At 44.8% G+C, this 16,862-nt stretch overlaps 1 protein-coding gene across 4 annotated transcripts in view; it reads right to left on the reverse strand.

Moving 5' to 3' along the window:
• Nucleotides 1–16,862, reverse strand: part of drosha (drosha ribonuclease III) — a 128,372-nt gene that overhangs the window by 21,825 nt on the left and 89,685 nt on the right. For all 4 annotated transcript variants that reach the window (XM_071415214.1, XM_071415211.1, XM_071415213.1 and 1 more), the window contains 4 exons: nt 10,799–10,904; nt 9,368–9,509; nt 2,615–2,697; nt 328–431 (listed from right to left, as the gene is read on the reverse strand). In XM_071415214.1, coding sequence (XP_071271315.1) covers nt 328–431; nt 2,615–2,697; nt 9,368–9,509; nt 10,799–10,904 — 435 coding nt within the window. The remainder of the gene's footprint in view (nt 1–327; nt 432–2,614; nt 2,698–9,367; nt 9,510–10,798; nt 10,905–16,862) is intronic.

The following is a 16,862-nucleotide window of genomic DNA, read 5'->3' on the forward strand; positions in this document are numbered from 1 at the left end:
GGACTGCAGATGTGGCAGGGCAATAAATTGAAATGTCCTTATTGTGAGACGCCTAAGACAGCGCTACAGGGAGACAGAACGGACAGCTGATCGTACTCGCAGTGGCAGACCACGTGTAGCAACACCTGCACTTGCCCCTTGACCTTTTGTCAAATAACAGGTTTCTTTGGAAGTGGTGCTTTTTATCCCAACAACAAAGACCTTTACACAACACAGCACATCCATTCACTATGTTCTTGTTAGGGGAGCCGTTCAAGGCTGCCTGTGTGTGGTTAATGTGGGGGGGGGGGCAGGAGAACAAGTTGTATGGAGGGAGCAGTAGCTTACTTGTAGAGGGGTATGTCGGGCTCCTTGCCCTCCGTGCGCAGTGTCAGGCAGCACTGTTGGAGCTGGGATTTAGGATCGTTCCAATCCTGGTTTAGGATAAACTCCTGCAACACACACACATGCTTTACACATCACAAATACTGTAGAGTAACAATTACAAACGCTACCTCTATTCATCTCCCTTTCCCCTGCTTTCATTGCTTCCCTGACTCTTTCCTGCTTTCCACCTCTTATCCTACTATCACTTTTTGTTCTTCTCTGGCGCTCTCGGCCTCTCCGCTCTCTCCATCTCCCTGCCTTTTCTCTCTCTGCGGTGGGCACAAATCACAGGCTACTTAAGACACAAGCGTCTCCAGCCTGCTCCTAGCAGAGACAGAAATACAGAGCTCTCTCTCAGGGTCGGTCTGGGAGTCTCCCAGGTGTGCAGGCCTGATACATTCTCCAATCCAAAGGGACTTCTAAAAGCACTTCCATTAACTGGAAAGCAGCCCTGTTATAAAAAAAGGGACACTTTGAATCTATAACTGTCTGTTCCTATTAATTTTCTACAAAGATGGGTTCTGCATGCCTTGTAGCCAATGCTCTCTCTTGCTCCCTCTTTGGCGTTCCCTCTCCCTCTCTAAGAGATGTGTACTGGCTGCTTTGATACCAAAACACATGCACATAAATTGCACAATACATACACGTGTACATACACACAGGTGTACACACGCGTAAAGCCTACACTGACATAATGGTTCCATATATGTCCTTTTACTTTCTTCCAGAAGATTCTATAAAGCAGTAATAGCCTCTTAGAAACCAGAGCCCTATGTCCAAAATTGCTCCCTATTCCCTACATAGTGCATTACTATAGGGAATGGTGGCCCCTATGGGGCCTGGAACAAATATAAGCACCCACCACATTATTATATAGGGAATAGGGTGCCCTTTGGGACAAAGTCTGAAAGGCTATGTGAAGAGATGTGTTGGTCTTTTTCACAAGTGGAAATGAGGTGCTCTCTCTCTCTCTCTGTAGTCGCCTATGTACACACACACACACACACACACACACACACACACACACACACACACACACACACACACACACACACACACACACACACACACACACACACACACACACACACACACACACACACACGGTTCAGCTCCTCCATGGCCACCCACATTCCCAGGAGACCCACACAGACAGCAATTAGTACACCATTGTAGGCTGAGCCATCACCTTCACACAGTGTGCAGGATGTGTGTGAGTGTGTGAAGGAGGTAGTGTGTGTGTGTGTGTGTGTGTGGAAGCAGTAGTCTCTCTCAACCATTCTAACAGGAAGAAGCAGGTCCACCAACCTATTCATCCTACAGACAGAATGTCTTCTCTAAAAGGGAGGGAGGGAGGGAGAGGAGGAGAAGAGGGAGAAGGAGAGTGGCAGTTCCACCAACCTATTCATCTTACAGAGACTCACTTCTCTAAATCTCACCAATTTACTGATACGTCACACCTCCTGCCATCTAATACGAGAGGAGGCTTAACGGAGGTCTTTCTGAATGAACACCACACCCACCACCTGAAACAACAGCACCTTAGAACAGAACAGTGCTGGCTACACCAGTGGTGGTAGGGGATCAATATCTAAACAGTCAGTAACAGTAGCTAGCATAGAACCAACCGCAACCGGCGCCCATTAAAGATGACTACAATAGGACTGTACAGCCATGCTAAGACCGTTGACGAGTCAAGCACCACTTGAGTGCCGCTCGTCAATGCTAGTGCTATTAGTTTAGCCATTAGCTTCTGCCGCCTCCACTCTCTACCGGTGGTACATAGAGAAGAGAAGAGTGGTCATTGATTGGCGAGTGAGTGGCCTCTCTCGCGGTCGTGGGGATGCTGGCTGTCGATGGGATCAGAGGAGAGTGAGTGAGTCCTCACCTTCAGACATGCACGCGCTCAGGCGCACAGGGGAGATCGCGCGCACACACACACGCTCACACACACACACGCTCACACACACACACGCTCACACACACACGCTCACTCACACACACTCTCACTCACACACACGCTCACTCACACACACGCTCACTCACACACACTCTCACTCACACACACTCTCACTCACGCTCACTCACACACACACACGCTCACTCACTCACACACACGCTCACTCACACACACACACGCTCACTCACACACACGCTCACTCACACACACGCTCACTCACTCACACACACGCTCACTCACACACACCCTCACTCACACACACGCTCACTCACACACACGCTCACTCACCTTCAGTCGAGGGAAGAAGCAGACGTTCATGAAGGTGTGAACGTACTCCAGATCCTTATCGATGTAGAGCGCCGCGATGAAAGCTGCCGATGACAGAAGAGAAGAGAGGAAAGAACAATGAATGAGGGATGAAAGAGAGGAGAGTCTACATAACGGAAGGGATGAAAGGGAGAGTCGATGTTGAAGAAGTAACGTCGTACAAAATCTGCTTTGTGGATGAGAACACCATTAACACGAGAGGAGAGGAGGAGGTTATGGAATGGGTATACTGGAAGGGGGGTGTATATGTGGACTGAACGGAACCGGATAGACCATGATGGCTGTCTGCTGCCTATCTGGGCCCATATATACAAAGCGTTTCAGAGTAGCAGTGCTGATCTAGGATCCTTAAAAAAATATATATTTTAGATCCTAATGAATAAGGTTATATGGACCGATCCTAGATTGGCACTGCTACTCCGAGATGCTTTGTTGATATTGGCCTTGGACTCAATAATAAAGGCTCCATACGAGTTGCACAGACATCAAAAGGAAATGGAACATACTAACACACTAAATATAAAAATAAATATGATCTTCCACCATAGTTAATGGAACCGTGCTGGAAAGGGCCATTTGAAGAAAGAATATTTCAGCCAGAGCAGTAACGTTAGCGGTACCATAGTTTAAAAAAAAGGGTAATATAACCTAGTCTGTCTACTGTCAGACTGTACAATAACAGCCTCTAGCTCTTAAATGTTTTCAAAGTAATGTTTTTTAACTATTCAATTCTCCCACCAAGAAAATAAATGACCTGTATTATGAATATAAGTGATACATTCTTACGCTGTTTTCGATGCACATTTTAATGACGTAAATTCGGCATTTCTTCAGTTTTTCTCTAAACTGAGCAAGAATGAAAGAAGTCAAAGTCTAGTGCAGGTTGTCTAAACCATGTTTGTGTCTCCTCCCAGTCCCTTCAGACTACACACCGGTCATCCCCCTTGTTCAGGTTGTCTAAACCATGTTTGTGTCTCCTCCCAGTCCCTTCAGACTACACACCGGTCATCCCCCTTGTTCAGGTTGTCTAAACCATTTTTGTGTCTCCTCCCAGTCCCTTCAGACTACACACCGGTCATCCCCCTTGTTCAGGTTGTCTAAACCATGTTTGTGTCTCCTCCCAGTCCCTTCAGACTACACACCTGTCATCCCCCTTGTTCAGGTTGTCTAAACCATGTTTGTGTCTCCTCCCAGTCCCTTCAGACTACACACCGGTCATCCCCCTTGTTCAGGTTGTCTAAACCATTTTTGTGTCTCCTCCCAGTCCCTTCAGACTACACACCGGTCATCCCCCTTGTTCAGGTTGTCTAAACCATGTTTGTGTCTCCTCCCAGTCCCTTCAGACTACACACCGGTCATCCCCCTTGTTCAGGTTGTCTAAACCATGTTTGTGTCTCCTCCCAGTCCCTTCAGACTACACACCGGTCATCCCCCTTGTTCAGGTTGTCTAAACCATGTTTGTGTCTCCTCCCAGTCCCTTCAGACTACACACCTGTCATCCCCCTTGTTCAGGTTGTCTAAACCATGTTTGTGTCTCCTCCCAGTCCCTTCAGACTACACACCGGTCATCCCCCTTGTTCAGGTTGTCTAAACCATTTTTGTGTCTCCTCCCAGTCCCTTCAGACTACACACCGGTCATCCCCCTTGTTCAGGTTGTCTAAACCATTTTTGGGTTTCCACCCAGTCTCTTCAGACTACACACCTGTCACATGTCACCACATTCTATTACACAGTGTTTTATTCTCACCTTACACACAAGAGAAGGCAGGCTGGAGTCAAAGTGAAGAGAGGAGGTAATAAGTAATATTTCAGTTGCCGTGTAGAGATAGGCTGTGTCCCTAATGGCACATTTTTGATTATATAGTGCACTATTTTTGACCAGGGCCCCCGTGGGAATCGAACCCACAACCCTGGCGTTGCAAGTGCCATAATCTACCAACTGAGCTACACTGCAGTGTTTTCATTACACAGGTGCACCTTGTGTTGGGGACAAAAAAAGGCCACTCAAATGTGCAGCGGTCACACAACAATGCCGGACGTCTCACGTTTTGAGGGAGCATGCAAATGGCATGCTGACTGCAGGAATATCCACCAAAGCATTTGCTATAGAATTAAGCCGCCTTCAACATCGTTTTAGAGAATTTGGCAGTACATCCAACCGGCCTCACAACCGCAGACCACGTGTAATCACGCTAGACCAATACCTCCACATCCGGCTTCTTCAGCTGCGGGATCGTCTGAGACCAGCCAACTGGACAGATGATGAAACAGTGGGTTAGAACAACCTAAGCATTTCTGCACAAACTGTCAGAAACGGTCTCAGGGAAGCTCATCTGAGTGCTCGTCTACCTCACCAGGGTCTTGACCGGACTGCAGTTCGGCATCATGACTGACTTCAGTGGGCAAATGCTCACCTTCGATGGCCACTGGCACGGTGGAGAAGTGTGCTATTCACGGATGAATCCTAGTTTCAACTGTATAATTGTACTGTCAACTGTAACAATGGTGGCGGTCGGGTTATGGTATGACCAGACATAAGCTACGGACAACAAACACAATTGAATTTTGAAAGCAGAGACACCGTGATGAGATCCTGAGGCCCATTGGCGTGCCATTCATCAGCTGCCATCACCATGTTTCAGCGTCCCCCATGAATTTACTTCAATTGACTGATTGCCTTATATGAACTGTAACTCAGTAAAATCTTTGAAATCGTTGCATGTTGCGTTTATATTTTTGTTCAACGGTGGGTTAACTGCCTCGTTCAGGGGCAGAACGACAGATTTTTACCATGTCAGCTCGGGGATTCAATCTTGCAACCTTACAGTTAACTAGTCCAACGCTCTAACCACCTGCCTCTCATTGCACTCCACGAGGAGCCTGCCTGTTACGCGAATGCAGTAAGAAGCCAAGGTAAGTTGCTAGCTAGCATTAAACTTATCTTATAAAAAAACAATCAATCAATCATAATCACTAGTTAAACTAGTAATATCATCCACCATGTGTAGTTATCTAGAGTGTCCTGCGTGGCATATAATCGATGCAGTGAGCATTCGCGGAAAAAAGACTGTCGTTGCTCCAACGTGTACCTAACCATAAACATCAATGCCTTCCTTAAAACCCATACACGTATATATTTTTAAACCTGCATATTTAGCTAAAATAAATCCAGGTTAGCAGGCAATATTAACCAGGTGAAATTGTGTCACTTCTCTTGCGTTCATTGCACGCAGAGTCAGGGTATATGCAACAGTTTGGGCAGCCTGGCTCGTTGCGAACTAATTTGCCAGAATTTTACGTAATTATGACATAACATTGAAGGTTGTACAATGTAACAGCAATATTTAGACTTATGGATGCCACCCGTTAGATAAAATACGGAACGGTTCCGTATTTCACTGAAATACGAAATTATAGTTTCCGGATTCGACCATATTAATGACCTAAGGCTTGTATTTCTATGTGTTATTATGTTCTAATTAAGTCTATGATTTGATAGAGCAGTCTGACTGAGCGGTGGTAGGCAGCAGCAGGCTCGTAAGCATTCATTCAAACAGCACTTTCGTGCGTTTAGCCAGCAACTCTTCACTCAGCTTCAAGCATTGCGCTGTTTATGACTTCAAGCCTATCAACTCCCGAGATTAGGCTGGTGTAACCGATGTGAAATGGCTAGCTAGTTAGCGGGGTGCACGTTAATAGCGTTTCAAACATCACTCGCTCTGAGACTTGGAGTAGTTGTTCCCCTTGCTCTGCATGGGCCGCGGCTTTTGTGGAGTGATGGGTAACGCTGCTTCGAGGGTGGCTGTTGTCGATGTGTTCCTCGTTCGAGCCCAGGTAGGAGCGAGGAGAGGGACGGAAGCTATACTGTTACACTGGCAATACTAAAGTGCCTAGTATTGGCACAAAAGTGTTGGAGAAGAAAGTGAAAGTGCAATACAAACACTTTGTTTTTGCATTATTTAAACCAAATTGAACATGTTTCATTATTTATTTGAGGCTATATTGATTTTTATTAATGTATTATATTTAGTTCAAATAAGTGTTCATTCAGTATTGTTGTAATTGTCATTATTACAAATAAATAAATAAAAATCTGCTTTAATCGGTATCGGCTTTTTTTGGTTCCCCAATAATCGGTATCGGCGTTGAAAAATCATAATCGGTCGACCTCTATTGTGTGTGTGCGTGTGAGCGTGTATGTGGCACCAAGTACAAAGTTCTCCCTATATAATGTTGCCTTTGATGGATTTAAGACGCTCTCCCTGAGTGTTTCATGTTCAAATCGTGTGTGTGTGTGTGTGTGTGTGTGTGTGTGTACGGTGCATGTCATCCTCTTGTGTCTTGGCCTTTGAAGAGCATCCAGTATGGTACACCTCGTCATGCTGCTGCCACTTGAGCCCGCCCAATACCCCCCAACCCCTTAATGCTCAGGCCTGGTCTCAGGATTCATCCCAAATGACAACCTGCTAGCTACATAGTGCACTACTTTTGATCAGATGCATATGAGCCCTGGTCAAAAGTAGTGCACTATGTAGGGAATACGGTGCCATTTGGGACACAGTCTCAGCCTTGATGTCTGAAGACTGGAAGGCCAAGTGAGTGGAGGGAGGGCTGTAACATGTATTTTCACTAGCCATGACACAGAGCCCTCAGACTCATTCATCAACCCTCCGGTCACCAAGCAAGCAGCAAAGGGCCCAGAAGCCAAAGGACAAGGCCAGGTCCATGTACTCCCACAAGACAAACATCTCTTACTGGCCTTTGATGAAGGAAAGAGAAGATGCAAAACGCCAATAGTTCAGGGTTTAAAGACGTCAAGGAGAGAGATGAGAGGTCATATAGAAGAACAACAATCTCTGCAGCACTCCACCAATCAGGTCTTTATGGTAGAGTGGCCAGATGGAAGCCATTCCTCAGTAAAAGGCACATGACAGCCCGCTTGGAGTTTGCCAAAAGGCACCTAAAGACTCTCAGACATGAGAAACAAGATTCTCTGGTCTGATGAAACCAAGACAACTCTTTGGCCTTAATGCCAAACATCACGCCTGGTGGAAATCTGGCATCATCCTTACGGTGAAGCATGGTGGTGGGAGCATCATGCTGTGGGGAAGTTTTTCAGCAGCAGGGACTGGGAGACTAGTCAGGATCAAGGAAAAAATGAACGGACCAAAGTACAGAAAGATCCTTGATGAAGACCTACTCCAGAGCGCTCAGGACCTCAGACTGGGGCGATGGTTCACCTTCCAACAGGACAACGACCCAAAGCACACAGCCAAGACAATGCTGGAGTGGCTTCGGAACAAGTTTCTGAATGTCCTTGAGTGGCCTAGCCTGAGCCTGGACTTGAACCCAATCGAACATCTCTGGTGAGACCTGAAAATATCTGTGCAGCAACGCTCCCCATTCAACCTGACAGAGCTTGAGAGGATCTGCAGAGGAGAATGGGAGAAACTCCCCAAATACAGGTGGGCCAAGCTTGTAGCGTTATACCCAAGAAGACTCAAGGCTTTAATCACAGCCACAGGTGCTTCAACAAAGTACTGAGTAAAGGGTCTGAATACTTACGTAAATGTAACATTTGACATAATTTCTAAAAACCTGTATTTGCTTTGTTGTTATGGGGTATTGTGTGTAGATTTGTTGTAAAAAAATATATATATTTTAGAATAAGGCTGTAATGTAACAAAATGTGGAAAAAGTGAAGGAGTCTGAATACTTTCCGAATGCACTGTATAATCCATTAATTAAAGGATATCTATGCCTTGTTCGTACAATAAATGAAAAATGACAATGGTTCATGTTTAAAAATCTCAGACAGAGAGAAAGGAGAGTCTTCGGACATACATGCAGTACACACAAAATGGCAATCGATCCGTTTTTAAGAGAGAAGTCAGAAGAGAGACCTTGTAAATACAGTACACATGAATTGACAATGATTGTGGTCCTCTGTAGCTCAGTAGAGAGAGCATGGCACTTGCAATGCCAGGATAGTGGGTTCGATTCCTGGGACCACCCTTACGTAAACTGTATGCATGCATGACTAAGTCGCTTTTGTTAAAGTGTCTGCTAAATGGCATATATTATATACAGTTGCGGTCAAATATATTGTCACTTTTCTTAAATACTTCCCAATTTTTCAAAAATAAGTTACCTTTAATTTTTCTCAACTTCAGTTTACAATTTTAATTTAGAAAATAAAGGTTATGGGTCTTCCAGCAGGACAATGACCCCGAACACACATCAAAAAGCACCCAGGAATGGTTCAAGAAGTAACGCTGGACTGTTCTCAATTGTCGATCAAAGAGTCCAGATCTGAACCACATCCAAAACCTATGCCGAGTTCTGAAAACAGTTTGCTGCTGATGAGTGGGCCAATCGTCCAGTAGAACGCTGCAGGAAGCTCATTGAAACTACAAGAAGCATTTGTCCGCAGTTATCTTGGCCAATGGCTGTGCAACCAAGTACTAGCTCCGGGGTGCCAATAATGTTGTCCCTGTCATTTGTCTTTATTCCAAAAATGTTTTTATTGTTAACCTAAGTTTATAGAAAATTGTTCTGCAATGTTGAAAATCAAATAACGTGTGGAGATCAAACGTTTTTTTCAATTTCTACTTATTTTAGAAGAAAAAAGGGAATTATTTAAGAAAAGTACAAGGGTGCCAATATATTTGGCGGCAAATGTATATTCAAAAGGGCTGTGAACTGTATACGTACATTCCAGCAGGTCAGCAAGGGTCTTGGTCCGGAGGGCCACTGGCCGTTTAGTTTTGTCGTTAGTGATTGCGAACTCCTGCATACCCAGCTCCTCTGCAACTTTGGCCTGGGTACGGTTGTTGACCAAGGAGCTACGCAACAGCTGTGGAACACACACACATGCAGAAATCTAATTTAGATCAAACACAGACATATCCAAGTCCCAGATGCACTTTTGCACATATTCCTTCCCCCCCCCCCCAAAAAAACATATGGACTAACACATCACAGATGCTTTACAGTGCAGGATATTCAATGTTTCACTCGCATAAATATTACATAGTGACTCAAAGCTCTCCAGATGAAGATATGTCAAAACAAGGCAAGTGCATTTCCTGCTCTAAAAGAGACAGCTGAAAACATGATAAATATAAATATAGCAGAGGGGGAAATAAAGTAGATGAGTTGAGACAAAGGCTGTGGGACGTCTTAGCTAACTCAGTCTCGACGACACACAGTCGCATCTAAAAAGCTACACATGTTGAATGAGCACTAATCTACTTGCAATCCATTCGAGTCGGAGTCTGTTTCTACTCTTGGGCAGGCCCGGGACCATCACATCCTCAGTAGAGCTCGCCGTCACTTAGCTATGCTTCACTGCAGAGCTTTTATCCCATTGATGTCACGTCTACTCCCTTCCACTAACAAATATCTAACTGGAGATCTGATTTTACTTAGCAGCTTTTAGTTACGACTTCTCTATGACAAATTGGTTCCAGAACTAACACTATGTTCTTTCTTTCTGACTGCAGAGAATGGACGGAAAAGGAACCAAAAAATAAAGAGTGGCTTTTTTGGGGGGGGGGGGAGCATTCAATATTGATTGAAAATATGGTAAATTCACGAATGGAATGTTCCGGAGGTTACCTTTATATAAGAGGCACACAGAAACACCCCTAACACCACACACACTGTTACAGCACCATCAATATGGAGAAAGTCCATCGCTCTCCATCTGTACTCTACTGCCATCACAGGGGAGAGAGAGCCTCCTATCAACAAAGGGCCTGCTATTAAAGACAAAGCCACTTTCCCATACAACAAATGGCTACCCAACTGCTCTCTCTTTCTCTCTCCCCCTGACACACTTTTTTCAGCACACAAAGACATGGGAAGAAAGAGGGAGGGATACAAAGAGGAGGGAGAGTTAAAGAGAGGTGCACTAGTAAGTGCAGTGGGAGAGTAAAGGATGCAGTGAATAACACGGATGGGCCAGAGAAAACAAGGATACGTACACACTGCTGCTTATAGATGTTCATGGTAGAGGGAGGAACCGACGGGGAGACAAAGATGGAGGGAGAGCGATGGAGCGCACAGAGAGAGAAAGAGGAGTGCAAGATGAGGAGGAAGAAGAGATGGAGAGACATTAGGGGTTTGCTTGGAAGTCCTTACCGTTAAGTGTCCTTCGTGGTGGTCGGGGAAATGGATGAAGAGGTACTCTGTAGCCACCAGCTGCATGATGGAGTCTCCAAGGAACTCCATCCTCTGGTTGTGACCCCTGGAAGACAGGGGGAGAAGGGGTAGAGAGGGGTGAGGGAGGGAGGAGAGAGGTAGAGAGAAGTGGAGGCCGGGAGAGATGGGTAAAGAGGGGTGAGGGAGAGGAAAGACGGGTTTATTCAGGTGCACAGCATTTTGGCTTCAACTCAAAATGCGGCTTCAACTTTCAGTCAAACCCATACTGGCTTTACCTCTGTATGTTAAAGCTGCAATATGTCACTTTTTGGGTGACCTGACAAAATTCACATAGAAATGTGAATTACAGATCTGTCAATCTCATTGAAAGCAAGTCTAAGAAGTGATAGATCTGTTCTATGTGCACCATTTCTATGCTTCTTGTTTTTAAGTTCATTTTTGCATCTTTTAATTTTGGTTTTGTACACCAGCGTCAGAAAATACCCAGGAATGGTTCAAGAAGTAACGCTGGACTATTCTCAATAGTAAATACAACATTTTGGGTTATGGAATAGATATTTCACAGTGGTTTAGACGGTACAATGATTCTCTACACTTGTTTACTCACATCAACTGAAATTAGGTGAACTATTCGAACGTTAGCAACTAGGAAATGGCGGAGGGATTCTGCATAGTGCATCTTTAAGAGTTGCGTGCTGAATGAGATGCCCTAAACCACTAATGTGCACGTACGCACAAAGTCTAGAATTGCAAGCTTGGATTGGATAAATGACACCGCTGCACGTAGGTGAGTTTCAATTAATTGCGTTGCATTAACTAGGACAAGCAGACATGCACAGCACGTGCGCAAACACAGGCGTGCACAAAAACACCTCTTCCAACATTAAACCCCCACCCCCACTGATATCTATGGATGTGTTTGATCATCTTCAGTGAGTGACCGAGCTTCATACTTTCTATGCAGTAGTACCGTGCTGGACAGGGGGGTTCACTTTACTGTAACTGCAGTGTGGTAGGAGATGGAGGAGAGGCGCTGCGCAGCAATGCTCTTTAATTAAACAGAATTATAGATCAGTGTTGCAGATGTAGGTTGATGTTGTGCCAAGGAGCCAGGGCGGGTAGCACAGACCACAGAGAGAAGAGTGGATCCAAGGGGGAGATTTACATAGACATGGGCTGCATCCCAAATGGCACCTTATTCCCTATTTAGTGCACTACTTTTGACCAGGGCCCATATGGCACTAGTTAAAAATAGTGCACTGAACAGGGCATTATTTGGGAAGCAGACAGAGATGTGAGGATCAGCAGGTGAGAGCAGGAGAGTAGAGTTAGAGATGAGGGAAGAGGAGAGAGGAGTGAAGGGAGGGGAGGGGGAGAGGGGAGAGCATCAACATCAAAGGTCAGAGATTATTGTCCCCTTTCTGTGGCGTCGGCTGGCGCGTTTTATGTTATGCGGCATATCTGAACTGGGAAATTCTTCTGGAATGTGTTTCATTAGGATGGTGAGAGCAAGAGCGCATGAGAGAGAGAGAGAGAGAGAGAGAGCGAGAAAGCGCGAAACGAGTGCTGCAGCATACTGTACCTCAAGATGTGTGTGTTAGACGTGAGTGAGCATGTGTTTGTGAGAGAAAGAAAAAGGGCGAGAGAGAAAACGAGAGAGAGGAAAAAAAGCGAAAAGGCGTGTGAGAGAGGGTCGGGAAGAAGAAAAGCATTTCAGTGTGAAAGGCACAAAGAGCCGTCCCTTATTCCCACCAACAGGAGGCACAATGCAGCGGTAGTAGTGGGTAGGTTAAGGGAGGGGAAAGCAAGGGGGAAATTAAAGTAAAGTGTGAATCCCAGGTCTTTATTCCGCCCTGACTTTCAACTAAAAAAACCTTTAACAGCTTCAGGAGCACCACGTTTCAGGGACGACTGCTCCATTTTGTAGCGCCTGTGTGAATGTATGACTGTGTGCTTGTGTGTAAGTGGCTTTTCTGCGACTTGGGAGTTCTATCTTTTAGGGGAATAGTGTTCCCCACAGCAGGGGTCCTGATCCGACCGGGAAGGCTATACAGTACATTCGGTAAATATTTAGAACCCTTCCCCTTTTCCACATTTTGTTACGTTACAGACTTATTCTAAAATTGATTAAATAAATGTTTTTCCCTCATCAATCTACACACAATACCCCCTAATGACAAAGCGTAAACAGACAGACATTTATGAAACATATTAAAAATAAATTCCTTATTTACTTAAGTATTCAGACCCTTTGCTATGAGACTGGAAATTGAGCTCAGGTGCATCCTGCTTCCATTGATCATCCTTGAGATGTTTCTACAACTTGATTGGTGTCCACCTGTGGTAAATTAAATTGATTGGACATGATTTGGAAAGGCAAACACCTGTCTATGTAAGGTCCTACAGTAGACAATCCATGTCAGAGCAAAATTGTCTGTAGAGGTCCGAGACAGGATTGTGTCGAGGCACAGATCTGGGGAAGGGTACCAAAAAATGTCTGCAACATTGAAGGTCCCCAAGAACACAGTGGCCTCCATCATCCTTAAATGGAAGAAGTTTGGAACCACCAAGACTCGTCCTAGAGCTGGCTGCCAGGCCAAACTGAGCGATCGAGGGAGAAGGATCCTTGTCGGGGAGATGACCAAGAATCCAATGGTCACTGACAGAGCTACAGAGTTCCTCTGTGGAGATGGGCGAACCCTTCCAGAAGGACAACAATCTCTGCACCAATCCACCAATAGAGTGGCCAGACAGAAGCCACTCCTCAGTAAAAAAAGTCACATGACAGCCCGCTTGGAGTTTGACAAAAGGCACCTAAAGACTCTCAGACCATGAGAAACAAGATTCTCTGATCTGATGAAACCAAGATTAAACTCTTTGGCCTGAATGCCAAGTGTCACGTCTGGAGGAACACTGGCACCATCCCTAAGGTGGAGCATGGTGTTGGCAGCATCAGGCTGTGGGGATCATTTTCAGCAGCAGAAACTGGGAGACAAGTCAGGATCGAGAGAAAGATGAATGGAGCAAAGTACAGAGAGATCCTTGATGAAAACCTGCTCCAGAGCACTCAGGACCTCAGACTGGGGCGAAGGTTTACCTTCCAACAGGACAACGACCCTAAGCACACAGCCAAGACAATGCAGGAGTGGCTTCGGGACAAGTATCTGAATGTCCTTGAGTGGCCCAGCCAGAGCCCGGACGTGAACCCAATCGAACATCTCTGGAGATACCTGAAAATAGCTGTGCAGCAACGATCCCCATCCAACCTGACAGAGCTTGAGAGGATCTGGAGAGAAGAATGGGAGAAACTCCCCAAACACAGGTGTGCCAAGCTTGTAGCGTCATACCCAAGAGGAATCGAGGCTGTAATCGCTGCCCAAGGTGCTTCAACAAAGTACTGAGTAAAAGGTCTGAATACTTATGTAAATGTGGTATCTCTGTTGTTTTAAAAAATATATATATATTTGCCCAAAAAATTCTAAACCCGTTTTTGCTTTGTCATTATCGGGTATTGTGTGTAGATTGACGAAAAAAAATTGTTTTGCATCAATTTTAGAATAAGGCTGTAATGTAACAAAATGTGGAAAAAGTTTAGGGGTATGAATACTTTCCAAATGCACTGTATATAACCTGAGCGGAGCGAAGCGGGAGGAGAGTAGTGATGCGGCCTCTAGTGGTTTGGGATCATTGATCCTGGCAGTCATTGAGTGACCTAATCATTAGGGGCCTATGAGAAAAAGGGTTGCATCCCAAATGGCACCCTAATCCCCTTTATATTGCACTACTTTCTGGCCAAAGGTATGACACTACATATGGAATAGTGTCCGATTTGGGAGGCAGCCGAGGGGATTTAGTGGGTAGAGTCTGAGCTTGTCTCCGGTCTCTGGGATGTCTAAAAGGGGTGCACTCACAGCTCCACGTCCTCCAAGAGGTCAGCCTCTATCCATCTACTTCCACCACCATGACGTTACTGTGTCGGTGTGCGTGTGCGCGTGTCCGTCTCCTCTATCAACTGTACTTTCCTATTGTACAACCTTCATTCCGGTTTCCAGTGTAATGAGATCAGTCTTAAGGTTGCCCTACATTGGAGGTGTCAGATTCACATTGCTACCGACCTCTTGTTCTCAATGAACACAATTCACACTATCTGAAGCTAGATTTGATTCAATTTCAAACTCAGTTCTATCGGCATCACATTTTAATCAATGATGAAGAATTGTGGGCGGTCTAATTATTTTATCATGAAAGGCGGGAAATGTTATATTATCTCCCCTCAGAGTCAAATCAGGCGCACTGACAGCAGTACAACGCTGCAGAATTTAAATGAGCTGGAGTCGGATGTAGGATCGGATATTGAGCTCGAAATCGACGTTGCTGATGAAGAGTCATCTGTTTCTGATGTTGACTGAGCCTCCGCCTCGGATGCCTGAGCCTCACCGCAGAAAAACCAGAACTGGGCCAACACACGGTGATCCCGACTGCCACGTGAGACAGAAATCTGGAATGAATGGCACAATTTGGGTAGAAAAGACTGACGAGAGCGCAACAAGGGGGACTTCAAAGAGAGCAGGCCTTACACCTCAAGTAAAGAGACATTTCCAGAGCGCTGGACATATTTCTTTGTTTATGTGCTGTCATGACTCTCCTGGGGGTGGGTCAAAGGCCTCAAATCAGCTTGGTATATAGCTGACAACTACCAGACCCTCTTTCCCACCGCCGGTTACACTCGGTTGTAAATTAGGCAAGAGGCGAATCTCTCCCTTTTGTATTTTTGTGACGATAGGATTGTGATTTTAGTTCTCTAACGAGATCATAGCAGCCGTCAATGTAAATAAGAATTTGTTCTTAACTGACTTGCCTAGTTAAATAAAGATGAAATTAAAAAATTTAAAACACTTTGCCTTGTAACTAGACATGCCCGAGGGAGCTCAAACACCCCTTTTTACTCGAGGGTATAAAAGATTGAGTTAAAAATTAACATACCGGAATAGAAAAACCACCAGCTGCGGCTAGGTCTACAAGGGGTCGGAAATTTTCCAGAATTTTCCCGGAATTTTTACATGGGATGTTAAGCCCGGTAATTTGGGGAATTTTGGTTAAATTCATCAAAACAGTTAGCTTATAACAGTGAACCTTTTTTGTGGGATTATAGACAAGGCAATTCTAAGTCTTGTGGCATATTTTGGTTAAACTATCCCCAATTCAATGGAATTGCAACCCTCTGCATGAACAGTGCATTTTTCCATCACATGTGCAGTGCATTCTTCCATCACATGTACAGCTGATTCTCACTCTTGCACACTAATGAGATGCAATTGAGCCCACACTACTACACTGATTTGAGGCTCAAATTTGAGGCTTTTTGAGCACGACAACGAGCCATCCTCAACAAGGTTGGAAAGTGACAGTGAAGATGAGGCCTCACAGTCTGATGTTCAAGAGGTGGACATTGAGGAGGTCCAGGGAGAAGACATGGAAGGCTGAGAGGAAGACATCCAAAGCTTTAGTTTCTAGCCTATCATTTTACAGATGTATGATGAAAACGTTTTTGGGAGATGCGATGGATCATTGGGGATCACTCAATATTCCCTTTTGTTGTTCAGTGAAATCATCCCATGTGAAGAGTCAACTCATTTAATTAAAGATCAACTTGTTACTAAATAGTTTTTTAAAATTTCTATTAGAAGGATTTAATCATGTGCAATTATGTCTACTAAGGTAAAAGGTTTATGTTTCTGTCATCATATAATATCTTAAATATATCCAATGCAAAACTCAATATTAATTTGCATACATTTCCATTAATTCCCACAGAAAGTTTTTCCCCTCTGAATATTCCCCAAAATGTGCAACCCTAGTCAAGACCCTGAAAATCGACACGAGTCGAGGACGACAAAGTAGACTTTAACAACCAATGTTATGATTGAGTAGCTGTTCTAAGTACTGTATCTAAGAAAGTGAATTTATGTAGGACCATTCGGTTATTCACTTCAAATAATCGTTGCCAACACTGCTTTCATCGCCACTCTGGGGATCATCAACA

The sequence above is a fragment of the Salvelinus alpinus genome, chromosome 8, assembly GCF_045679555.1.
Source record: "Salvelinus alpinus chromosome 8, SLU_Salpinus.1, whole genome shotgun sequence".
Taxonomy (NCBI): Eukaryota; Metazoa; Chordata; class Actinopteri; order Salmoniformes; family Salmonidae; genus Salvelinus; species Salvelinus alpinus.